Source organism: Tamandua tetradactyla, chromosome 20, assembly GCF_023851605.1.
Source record: "Tamandua tetradactyla isolate mTamTet1 chromosome 20, mTamTet1.pri, whole genome shotgun sequence".
Classification (NCBI taxonomy): domain Eukaryota; kingdom Metazoa; phylum Chordata; class Mammalia; order Pilosa; family Myrmecophagidae; genus Tamandua; species Tamandua tetradactyla.
Window position 1 is genome coordinate 30,807,043 of NC_135346.1, and position 12,782 is coordinate 30,819,824.

Here is a 12,782-nt window from a genome sequence, read left to right on the forward strand (position 1 = left end):
CTTAAATTGTTTCCATCTTTTGGCAATTGTGAGTAATGCTGCTGTGAGCATCGGTGTAAAGATGTCTGTTTGTATCACTGCTTTCAGCTCTTCTTTGGGTATATATCAAGTATTGGTATTACCGGGTCATAGGGTAACTTAATATTTAGCTTTCCGAGGAACTAGCAAGCTGTCTTCTGCAGTGGCTGTACCATTAAACATTCCCACAAACAGTGGATAAGTGCTCCAATTTCCCCCACATTCTTTCCAACATTTATAGTTTTCTTTATTTAATAGAGGCCATTCTTAACAGCTATAAGCTGATATCTCATTATTGTCTTAATTTACATTTCCCTTACAGCTAATGAAAATGAACATCCCTTCATGTGCTTTTTAGCCATTTGTATTTGCTCTTCAGAAGAATGTCTGTTCATATCCCTTGCACATTTTATAATTGGGTAGTTTACTCTTTGGTTGAGTTGTGTAGTTTCTTCATTTACAGAGGATATCAAACCTTTATCTGATACACGATTTTCAAATATTTTCTCCCTTTGGGTTGGCTGCCTTTTCACCTTTTTAACAAAGTCCTTTGAGACACAGAAGCTTTTGATTTTAAGGAGTTCCCATTTATCAATTTTTTTCTTTCTTTGTGCTTTGGGTGTAAAGTTTAAGAAGATACCTCCTATTACTAGATCTTGAAGATGTTTCCCTATATTTTCTTCTAGAGTTTTGTGGTACTGGCTCTCATATTTAGGTCTTTAATCCATTTTGAATTAATTTTTGTATAGGGTATAAGATAGAAGTCCTCTTTCATTCTTTTAGATATTAATATCCAGTTCTTCCATGCCTGTTTATTGAAAGACATTTCTGTCCCAGTTCAGTGGATTTGGGGCCTCAATGAAGATCAGTTGACCATAGATTTAGTGGTCTATCTCCATACTGTCAATTTGATTCCAGTGGTCAGTACTTCTGTCTTTGCGCCAGTACTGCTGTGGCTTTATAGCAAACTTTCAAGTCAGGAAGTATTAGTTCTCACACTTCACTCTTCTTTCTTAGGAAATCTTTAGCTATTTGAGGTCTCTTTTCCCTTCCAAATAAATTTGTTAATTAGCTTTTCCAAGTCTTCAAAGTAGGTTGATAGAATTTTGATTGGTATTACATTGAATCTGTGGATCAGCTGGGTAGAATTGGCACCTTAATGACATTCAACCATCCAATCCATGAACACACAATGTCTTTCCATCTATTTAGGTCTTCTTTGATTTCTTTTAGCAGTGTTTTATAGTTTTCTAGTACAAGCCCTTGACATCCCTGGTTAAGCTTATTTGTAGGTACTTGATTCTTTTGGTTGCTATTTTGAATGACAGTTTTTCCTTAATTGTCTCCTCAATTGGGTCATTACCTATGTATAGAAATATTACTGGTTTTTGTACATTAATTTTGTATCCTGCCACTTTGCTGAGTTTGTTAATTAGCTCAAGTAGCTTTGTTGTTGATTCCACAAGGTTTTATAAGTATAGGATCATGTCATCTGCAGATAATCAAAGTTTTACTTCTTCCTTTCCTATTTGAATGCCTTTTCTTTCTTTCTGCTGTTTAATCCCTCCAGCTAGGACTTCTAATACAATGTTGAATAATAGTGGTGAAAATAGTCATCCTTATCTTGTTCCCACTCTTACAGGGAATGCTTTTCAATCTGTCACCATTAAGTATGATACTGGCTATGGGTTTTTCATTTTTGTCTTTTATGATATTGAGAAAGTTTCCATCGATTCCTACCTTTTGAAGTGTTTTTATCAGGAAAGGATGCTGAATATTGGCGAATACTTTTTCAGCATCAGTCAATATGATCATGTGATTTTTCCCTTTCCGTTTGTTAATGTGCTGTATTGGGGTGCTTGATTTTCTTATGTTAAACTACCCTTGCATTCTTGGTATAAACCTCACATGGTCGTGACATAAACTTCTTTTAATGTGTTGGATTCGATTTGCTAGTATTTTGTTAAGAATTTTTACATCTCTGTTCATTGGGGAGATTGATGTGTAGTTTTCCTTTTTGAGTGTCTTTATCCAGTTTTGGTATCAGAGTGATGTTAGCTTCATAGAATGAGTTACGTAGTATTCCTACTTACTCAATTTTTGGAAGAGTTTGAGCGGGATTGGTGTTAGTTTTTTTTTGTTGTTGGTGTTAGTTCTTTTTGGAATGTTTGATAAAATTCCTCTGTGAAGCCTTCTGGTCCTGGGCTTTCCTTTGTAGGAAGTTTTGTTTTTTTATATATTTTTATTGACACATCTTCACATAGATACATCTGTACACAGTGTACAATCAGTGGCTCACAATATCATCACATAGTTGTGTATTCATCACCATGATCAATTTTTGGAACATTTGCATCACTCCAGAAAAAGAAACAAAAAGGAAAAACTCATACATCCCATACCTCTTACCCCTCCCTCTCATTGATCACTAGTATTTCTGTTTACCCAATTTATTTTACCTTTTATCCCCCTATTGTTTATTTATTTTTATACATACTTCTTCACTCATTTGTCCATACCCTAGATAAAAGAAGCATCAGACACAAGGTTTTCACAATCACACAGTCACATTGTAAAAGTTTTATCTTTCTACCATTGTCTTCAAGAATCAAGGCTACTAGAATACAGCTCAACAATTACAGGTACTTCCCTTCAGCTGTAGAAAGTTTTTTTGATGACTGATTGAATCTCTTTCCTTGTAATTGGTTTGTTGAGATCTTCTATTTCCTCTTGAGTCAGCATAGATAATTCATGTGTTTCTAGGAATGTTTCCATTTCATCTAAGTTGTCTAGTTTATTTGTGTATATGTTCATTATATTGTCATGATTTTTAAAATTTCTTTAAGATTTATGGTAATGACCCCATCTCATTTCTGATTTTATTTGCATCCTTTCTCTTTCTTTCTTTGTCAGCCTAGCTAGGGGTCCATCAATTTTATTGATTTTTCTCAAAGAACCAACTTTTGGTTTTGTTGACCGTATAGTTTTTTTGTTCCCCAATTCATTTATTTCTGCTTTAATCTTTGTTATTTCCCTTTATCTACATACTTTGGAGTTAGTTTGCTGTTCTTTCTCTAATTTCTCCATGTTAGCGGTTAGGTCCTCCATTTTTGCTTGGTTTTGTTTTTTAATATAGTCATTTAGGGCAATAAGTTTCCCTCTTGGCACTGCTTTTGCCACATTTCGTAAGTTCTGATATGTTGTGTTCTCATTATCATTTGTCTCCAGATATTTACCCATTTCTCTAGCAAATTCTTCTCTGACCCACTGACTTTTTAAGAGTGTATTGTTTAATCTCTATATATTTGTGGATGTTCTGGTTCTTTGGTATTTATTAATTTACGGCTTCATTCCGTTGTGGTCAGAAAAAAATGCTTTGGATAATTCCAATATTATTAAATTTACAAAGACCTGTTTTGTGTCCCAGTTCTGTTCTGTCTTGAAGGATGTTCCAAGAAGAATGTATAACCTGGGTTGTAATGATTTGGGGTTGTAATGATCTGCGTATGTCTGTTAAGTCTTAATTCATTTATCACATTGTTTACGTTCTCTATTTCTGTGTCGATCCTTTGTCTGGTTCTTCTATTTATAGTGGATGTGATGTATTGAACTCTCTACTATTATTGTTGAAATGTCTGTTGCTCCCTAAGTTTTACCAGTGTTGGCCTCATGTACTTTGTAGCTCCTTGATTAGAAGCATAAACATTTATGATTGTTATTTCTTCTTGGTGAATTCTTCCTTTTAATAATATCTCGTGTTGCTCTTTATCTCTTATGGCATCTTTACATTTAAAGTCTATTTTATCTGGTATTTGTATGGGTACTCCTGCTTTTTTTTGGTTAACTTGCATAGGACATCATTTTCCATCCTTTCATTTTCAATCAATTTGTGTCCTTGGGTCTCAGATGTATCTCTTGTAAACCACATATAGATGGATTATATTTTCTAATCCACCCTGCCAATCTGTATCTTTTAATTGGTGAGTTAAGTCTTTTAATGTTCAAAGTTACTACTGCAAAAGCAGTTCTTGAATCTACCATCTTATCCTTTAGTTTTTATTAGTCAGGTCTATATATTCTTTTCACACTCTCTCTTTTTATCCTTTAAATAACCCTTACTTATACTCTTCAATTCTGTGCCCTCCTCCAGACCTCCCTCTCCTGCTTTTTTCTTCAGCTGACAGTGCTCCCTTAAGTATTTCTTATAGGGCAGGTCTCTTGTTGAGTAGTCCTCTCAGTCTTTGTTTGTCTTTGAAGATTTTAATCTCTCTGTCAACTTTAAAGGACAACTTAGCTGAGTACAGATTTCTTGGCTGGAAGCCGTTCTCGTTCAGTTTTGTACCACTGCCTTATCGCCTCCATGGTGACTGTTGAATAGTCTGAACTGAGCCTTATGTGGTTTCCCTTGTATATAGTAGATTGCTTTTCTTGTGCTGCTTTCAGGACTTTCTGCTTCTCTAATTTGACAGTCAGATTAGTATGTGTCTTTGAGTAGGCCTATTTGGATTCATTCTATTTGGTGTTCATTGGGCTTCTTTGATTTGCATATTTATGTCTTTAATAAGAGTCAAAGTTTTCTCCAGTTAAATCTTTAACCTTCCCAGGCCTTTACTCTTCTCTTCTCTTTCTTGGACACCAATGATTCTTATATTTGCATGCCTTTTGTTGTCCATCATTTCCCAGAGATCCAGTTCCATCTTGTCCATCTTTCCTGCTGTTTGTTCTTTTGTGTACTCTAGTTCAATTGTTCTCTCTTCTAGCTCACTTATTCTTCCCTCCACTTCTTCAGATCTGTTATCGTGTGTCTATAGTATAGTTCTAATTTGGTCTACAGTATCTTTCATCTCTGTTAGATCTATTTTTTGTTTAATCTCTCAAATTCTTTTTTATGCTCTTTTTTTATGCACTATATAAAGTGTCTTTATATATCCTTTATTTCTTTATAAATATCCTTGAGTAGTTTGTCCCAATTCTGTGATCCCTTGGTGTTTTGATTTGATCATTTAGCTGGTCCATTTCTGCCTGGATCTTCACTTGCTTTATAATTTTCTGTTGTGTTTGGGGCATTTGACTATCTTAATAAGGTTATTTTGCAGATTGGTTTCCTTCAGTTGTCTTGAATTTGGTTTACTTGGGTTTACGTTGAAGGTCCCCCTTTTGTACTTGATTTGTCACTAATTCCCTACTGAGCCAAGGCCCTTATCTCATATAGAGGGTGTAATTCTACTTGAGGGTCTATTAAAAGCTAGGCAGGGTGCACAAGTAGTTCATGGCAGAATGCCTATCTGCCTCACAGGAGACCCTGGCCCATGCACCTCAGAAAAACAAAACAAAACACCTCCACAGTAGTAGGCCCCAAAGCCTGAGGGAAATATCCTGAGATATACTGAGAATGAACTCAGACTTTTGCTCACAGAAGAGAAACAAAAAAAAATAAAAATAAAAAATACATAACGAAAATTAAAAATATAAAAAACTAGGCAGATAGGGAGTTTGCTAGACTGCACTTACTGCTTATTTCCAGCAGATGGTGCTCTTAGCCACCTCCTCCCCTCAGGCCCACCTTTCCCACACCACGGTGGCCAACTGGCCAGGATGACATGAGTGGCTGGAGTGGCCAGTCCCAGCACACAGGATGAGGCAACTGATCATAGCACCCGGCGGAACCGCCACTCACAGTGCCCAGCAGAGCAACCAATTTGCCTCAGTGGGCAGCTAGGAATACCTCTGGGATCCCTACAGGTGCTGTTGGATACGGAGCTGTGTGTGGAGGTCTCCTCAGCTAGTTGCTGAGCAGGTTGGATTGGAAGGATGTTCCATTCTCTCAGGTCCAAACTTTTTTCCCCCTGACTCTCCTTACTTTAGTCTGTGATTTTTTCCATCCCATTCTATAGACTCTAATCTCCCTGTAGCTTGTCTGATGTGAGGACAGGTGGAGTAGAACACAGGTTCTAGAGTCAGACAGGTCTATGTTTGAGTCTTAGCTCTGCTACCTGGTGACAGTGTGATCTTGAGCAAGTTTCTCCAATTAAAATGAGGATAATAATAGTCCCTGGTTCATAAAGAGTGTGTTAAATGAGTTAATGTATTCATAGCTTTCAGCAAAGTTTCTAGGTGCTTAGTACATGGCACTTGCTCTTTGGGTTGCCAGCTGAGCACTTGAAGGGCAGGGTCCCTAACCTTCAGAATTGTTAGTATACTTGGAGATTCTTAGGGGAGAAGCAGTCTTACAGAACTGCTGTTCTTACTGGCCACTGATTTATTCCTAGTGGCCTTAGGATCTTTTCTTGTGACATTCTCAATTCCTCTTGTTCTCCTTCCAGAAAAAACTTTGACCTCAGAGGAGCTAAACCAGATGCAGGAACTGCTGTGCAATGGCTATTGGGCTTTTGAGTGCCTCACTGTCCGAGACTACAATGATATGATTTGTGGCATCTGTGGTGTGGCCCCCAAAGTGGAAATGGCCCAGAGAAGTGAAGATAATGTGTTGGCACTGAAGAGTGTAGAGGTAAGTGCCTGTTGGATACCGTGGGTCCACCTTCAGAAGAAATGTCCTTTGGCAGCCTACCTTCCTATATGATGCCACATGCAAGATGCTGGGGATCTAGTCCCATATGAAGCAAGTGGCTTTTTTCCTGAATACTGCCCGGGATTTTATCTAGGGAAACCAGATGAAAACAGAAGCAGTTGTTTCTTCAGTTATTCATGCAACAAATTTATTGCACATGTACTAGCTGTACTTTTTAGATACTAGGAAAGATAGCAATAAATAAGGAATGAAGTTTCTGCCCTCATGAAGTTCACATTCTGGTTTAGACAAGAAACAAATATATGTGAGGCAATGATGAGTGCTATGTAGCACAATTTAGCAGGAGAAGGGGAAAAGAGCCCTGTAGTGGAATAGCAAATTCTTGTTTTATGTAGGGCAATCAGGGATATCCTCTCCAAGATGAAGACATTTGAATAGAGATCCAAAGCCCATCTAACTCTCAGGGGGAAGAACATTCCAGGCAGAGGGAGCAGCATAAACAAGATCTGAGGTGGGAGCTTGCTGGGTATGATTGAGGAACATTAAGGAGGCCGGTGGGGCTAGAGTGTTTGGGGGAGGGAGTGGGAGAATACTTAAGGTCAAAGAGGCTGTAGGAGACCAGATCCTATAGAGAGGGTCTTGTGGGCCATTTTAAAGACTTATGCTAAGTGAAATGGGGAGTCATGGAAGAGTTTTGAGGAAAAACATAACTCGATTTGACTTAGGGTTTGGTTTGGTTTGGTTTGGTACTGGGAATCAAACCCTGGTCCCCGGCATGGCAGATGAGAATTCTGCCACTGAGCCACTGTTACACTGCCCCTGACTTAGGGTTTTAACTACAAAATTTTCCAACAAGAAAAACCAAACTCACATAGCTTTATGGATTAATTCTAACAAATATTCAAGAAATAATATGATTCTAATGATAGATTAAGTGTAGCAAAAGCACGTATATTTCCCCAACTCGTTTATAGGACCAATCTGACCTTGAAAACAATACAACAGATTGAATATAACACTAAATTGGGGCTCATTATACTTATGAATATAGATGTAAAACTTCTGAACAAAAATAGTAGTAAACCAAACCCAATAATGAATGAAGTAATGTATCATGACCAAAATGAATTTGTCTCAGGAAAGCCAGTTTGTTTCAGCATTAGAAAATACATTAATATAATTCAGTACTTAACAGATTAAAGGAGAAAACCCATATGATTATCTCATTAGATGTAAAGAAAAAAAGACTTTCAATATGATTCAGCATCCGTTTGTGATAAAACTTAGCAAATTGGGAATAGTAAGAAATCTTCCTTAGCCTGGTACAGGGTTAAGAAAATTCCGTGGATTCATTAATCTTCTCCCATGTTCATGCTGAGAGATCTAGTCTGTATTATATAGATGTTGGTTGAGTGTCCCACGGATACTCTGTAGTAGTTGTGTTGGGGTGCAGGGTTTCGTTTCAATTATGCCACAATGAGCAAGAGGACTGGCATGAAGTGACTTTTGAGTCATCAGACCTGCATCTCATGTGCTAACCACCAAAGGAGGCATGGGACCTCTGGAGAAGAGCTTTGGTGTACTTTGGCATGGTCAGCTGAACAATTAGGGATATAATGCATGTTCCTCTTGTTCTTCCCATTTAGAATAAAAAAGCACATATTTTGATCACATACTAATTTATGTTTGAAGCAGGATGGTGTATAGCAAGACATAAAAACAAGCATGATATTTCCTGGAGCTTTTAAGTTTCCTTGTGGATAAAATGAACTGGTTTAAAAAGATTTGCTTATAAATTTCACTGAGCAGCTTTTTCTAGACTCATTCAAATCTGCTTGCCTAGTGATAACAATAATAGTAATGCTGCTAAGATTTATTAAGCATTTATTATAGATGACCAGTTCTTAATCCACGCTACGTGCTTTACGATATGACTTAATTCTCACCACAAATCTGTGAAGTTTTGTAAGATAAAGAAACCGAAGCCCAGATGGGCTTGCCCAAGGCCCACCCAGACAAAAAGGGGTAGAGCTGAGATTTGACCTTGGTCTGGCTGTTTGACTTCAGAGCCTGAGTTCTTGAGCACTGTCATGCTCACCAGTACCTCCTGGGGCTCTGAGCTTTAGTTTTTCTAAGCATATCTGGCCTCAGAAAAACTTTTTGGTTTTTAGAATAAATGGAAGCCCACCCAACCTGCCAAATTCACCTCTAGTCCTGCCTGGCACCTGCTCTTCCTAGTGAAGGTTCCTTCCTCACAGAGTGGAGTAGCATTCTATTCACTCTCAATATGCATGTCTTTCCCTTCTATGGTACCAGAGACTTCTTTCTTAGAGGCCAGGTTTGCTTTTCTTTTGTGTATAGAGAACATTGTGATGGGTGTGGGGAAGAGAGGAAGTATTCTGAAGTCTATGTGGTAAAAGGAAGTTTTTTTACAAAATAAATATACAGTTGTCTATGGGAGACTATCTGGGTAGCCCCTCCTCTGAGGGACTGGTAGAAGGAGATCCTCTGTACTGATGACAGTAACCATGTTAATTCATGCACATAGCAACTCATTTGGCATTTTCTGTTCCCTTTCTCTTTATGGACTGGGTAGGCTCATTTGGCCACATTCTTCAAGCCAGGTACCTTGAGAAATTGTGGTGGGAGAGTTGTGTCATTTACTCATAGCACACCTATGAGGAGGGGAACAAAGAGGAGTAAGACGGCGGGGGGAGTGGATGTATGGGTACAGCAGTGGTTGTCAGATTTTAGTGGGCAAAAGAATTACCTAGGGCAATGGTTCCCAAACTTTTTAACATGGAGAGCTTGTAGGGCCCCTGTTTTGGTTTGTAAACTGTTGGAATGCAATATACCAGAAACAATGGCTTTTTTTTTTAAAGGTGATTTATTAAGCTGCAACTTCACAGTTCTGAGGCCATGAAAATGTCCAAATTAAGGTATCAAGGGAAAGACATCTTAACTCAAAGAAAGGGCCAATGAAGTTCATGGTTTCTCTCTCAGCAGGAAAGGCACATAGTGATGTCTGCTAGCTTTCTTTCCAGGAATCTTCAACAGGTTCCCTGGGGCTCTATCCATTCTGTTGGTTCTGTCAATTCTGGTTGCCCTGGTTGCTCTGAGATTTTTCCAAAGTGTTTCCCTCTTAAAGGGCTCCAGTAAGCAACCCCACCTTGAATGGTGGAGATGCATGTCTGTCTAAAGCCATCTAATCAAAAGTTACCACCCCCAATTAGGTGGGAAATATCTCCATGGAGATAGTCAAAAAGATCCTACCCAGCAGTATTGAATGAGGATTAAAGGACATGGCTTTTCTCAGGTACATAATAACTTCAAACCAGCATAGCCCCACTCAGTTTCTGGTTCAGTAGGTCTGGGATAAGGGCCAAGAATTTGTTTTTATAACACGCTTCTGGTGATGTTGATGCTCTGAGTCCAGGGCCCATACTTTGAGAACCACTCAATTAGGCCATCTTGTTTAAATGCAGATTCCCAGTCACAATCTTAGAGACTTAATTCTTACAGATGGAGGAGGGCAGCTCAGGTGTCTGCATTGTTAATTAATAACTGAAATGACTGATGGAGGTGTATGATCAGGTCACACTATGAGGACCACATAAGAGGGCATACAAGAAGAATCTAGTAGCACAGGTGCTAGATGGTTACAGTGGATAAGTAAATGCTGCATAGGGTCGAGAAAATGGCTATGTGCTGACAAGTCTGGGAGGATTTTCTGGAGGAGGCGAGGGATTGGCAGAGCCTTGGAAGATGGATGGGATTTCATTAAATAGAATTCTGGAAAGTATTTCTGCCAGCATGGTATAGGGATTAGGCTTGGGCTTTTGAGCTAGACCTGTGTTCACTTTTTTGCTATGTCCCTTACTCTGGTAGTTTCACCTCAGATACTTCCTAGGCTTATGTAGTAAAAGGTAAGTAAAAAGTACCTACATATCCCAGGTATGCAAGGATGGTTCAACATAAGAAAATCAATTAATGTAATACACCATATCAGCAAATCAAAGCAGAAAAATCACATGATCATCTCAATTGATGCAGAGAAGGCATTTGACAAGATTCAACATCCTTTCCTGTTGAAAACACTTCAAAAGATAGGAATACAAGGGAACTTCCTTAAAATGATAGAGGGAATATATGAAAAACCCACAGCTAATATCATCCTCAATGGGAAAAAATTGAAAACTTTCCCCCTAAGATCAGGAACAAGACAAGGATGTCCACTATCACCACTATTATTCAACATCGTGTTGGAGGTTCTAGCCAGAGCAATTAGACAAGAAAAAGAAATACAAACCATCAAAATTGGAAAGGAAGAAGTAAAACTATCACTGTTTGCAGATGATATGATACTATACATCGAAAACCCGGAAAAATCCACAACAAAACTACTAGCGCTAATAAATGAGTACAGCAAAGTAGCAGGTTACAAGATCAACATTCAAAAATCTGTAGCATTTCTATACACTAGCAATGAACAAGCGGAGGGGGAAATCAAGAAACGAATCCCATTTACAATTGCAACTAAAAGAATAAAATACCTAGGAATAAATTTAACTAAAGAGACAAAAAACCTATATAAAGAAAACTACAAAAAACTGCTAAAAGAAATCAGAGAAGACCTAAATAGATGGAAGGGCATACCGTGTTCATGGATTGGAAGACTAAATATAGTTAAGATGTCAATCCTACCTAAATTGATTTACAGATTCAATGCAATACCAATCAAAATCCCAACAACTTATTTTTCAGAAATAGAAAAACCAATAAGCAAATTTATCTGGAAGGGCAGGGTGCCCCGAATTGCTAAAAACATCTTGAGGAAAAAAAACGAAGCTGGAGGTCTTGCACTGCCTGACTTTAAGGCATATTATGAAGCCACAGTGGTCAAAACAGCATGGTATTGGCATAAAGATAGATATATCGACCAATGGAATCGAATAGAGTGCTCAGATATAGACCCTCTCATCTATGGACATTTGATCTTTGATAAGGCAGTCAAGCCAACTCACCTGGGACAGAACAGTCTCTTCAATAAATGGTGCCTAGAGAACTGGATATCCATATGCAAAAGAATGAAAGAAGACCCATATCTCACGCCCTATACAAAAGTTAACTCAAAATGGATCAAAGATCTAAACATTAGGTCTAAGACCATAAAACAGTTAGAGGAAAATGTAGGGAGATATCTTATGAAACTTACAATTGGAGGCGGTTTTATGGACCTTAAACCTAAAGCAAGAGCACTGAAGAAGGAAAGAAATAAATGGGAGCTCCTCAAAATTAAACACTTTTGTGCATCAAAGAACTTCATCAAGAAAGTAGAAAGACAGCCTACACAATGGGAGACAATATTTGGAAATGATATATCAGATAAAGGTCTAGTATCCAGAATTTATAAAGAGATTGTTCAACTCAACAACAAAAAGACAGCCAACCCAATTACAAAATGGGAAAAAGACTTGAACAGACACTTCTCAGAAGAGGAAATACAAATGGCCAAAAGGCACATGAAGAGATGCTCAATGTCCCTGGCCATTAGAGAAATGCAAATCAAAACCACAATGAGATATCATCTCACACCCACCAGAATGGCCATTATCAACAAAACAGAAAATGACAAGTGCTGGAGAAGACGCGGAGAAAGAGGCACACTTATCCACTGTTGGTGGGAATGTCAAATGGTGCAACCACTGTGGAAGGCAGTTTGGCGGTTCCTCAAAAAGCTGAATATAGAATTGCCATACGACCCAGCAATACCATTGCTGGGTATCTACTCAAAGGACTTAAGGGCAAAGACACAAACAGACATTTGCACACCAATGTTTATAGCAGCGTTATTTACAATTGCAAAGAGATGGAAACAGCCAAAATGTCCATCAACAGAAGAATGGCTAAACAAACTGTGGTATATACATACGATGGAATATTATTCAGCTTTAAGACAGGATAAACTTATGAAACATGTAATAACATGGATGGACCTAGAGAACATTATGCTGAGTGAGTCTAGCCAAAAACTAAAGGACAAATACTGTATGGTTCCACTGATGTGAACCGACATTCGAGAATAAACTTGGAATATGTCATTGGTAACAGAGACCAGCAGGAGTTAGAAACAGGGTAAGATAATGGGTAATTGGAGCTGAAGGGATACAGACTGTGCAACAGGACTAGACACAAAAACTCAAAAATGGACAGCACAATAATACCTAATTGTAAA

General features: G+C 38.2%; 1 protein-coding gene across 1 annotated transcript in view; it reads left to right on the forward strand.

The window, feature by feature from the left end:
* Positions 1-12,782, forward strand: part of HMGXB3 (HMG-box containing 3) — an 85,513-nt gene that overhangs the window by 62,480 nt on the left and 10,251 nt on the right. Inside the window, exon 15 of the mRNA XM_077137392.1 lies at positions 6,342-6,526. Coding sequence (XP_076993507.1) covers positions 6,342-6,526 — 185 coding nt within the window. The remainder of the gene's footprint in view (positions 1-6,341; positions 6,527-12,782) is intronic.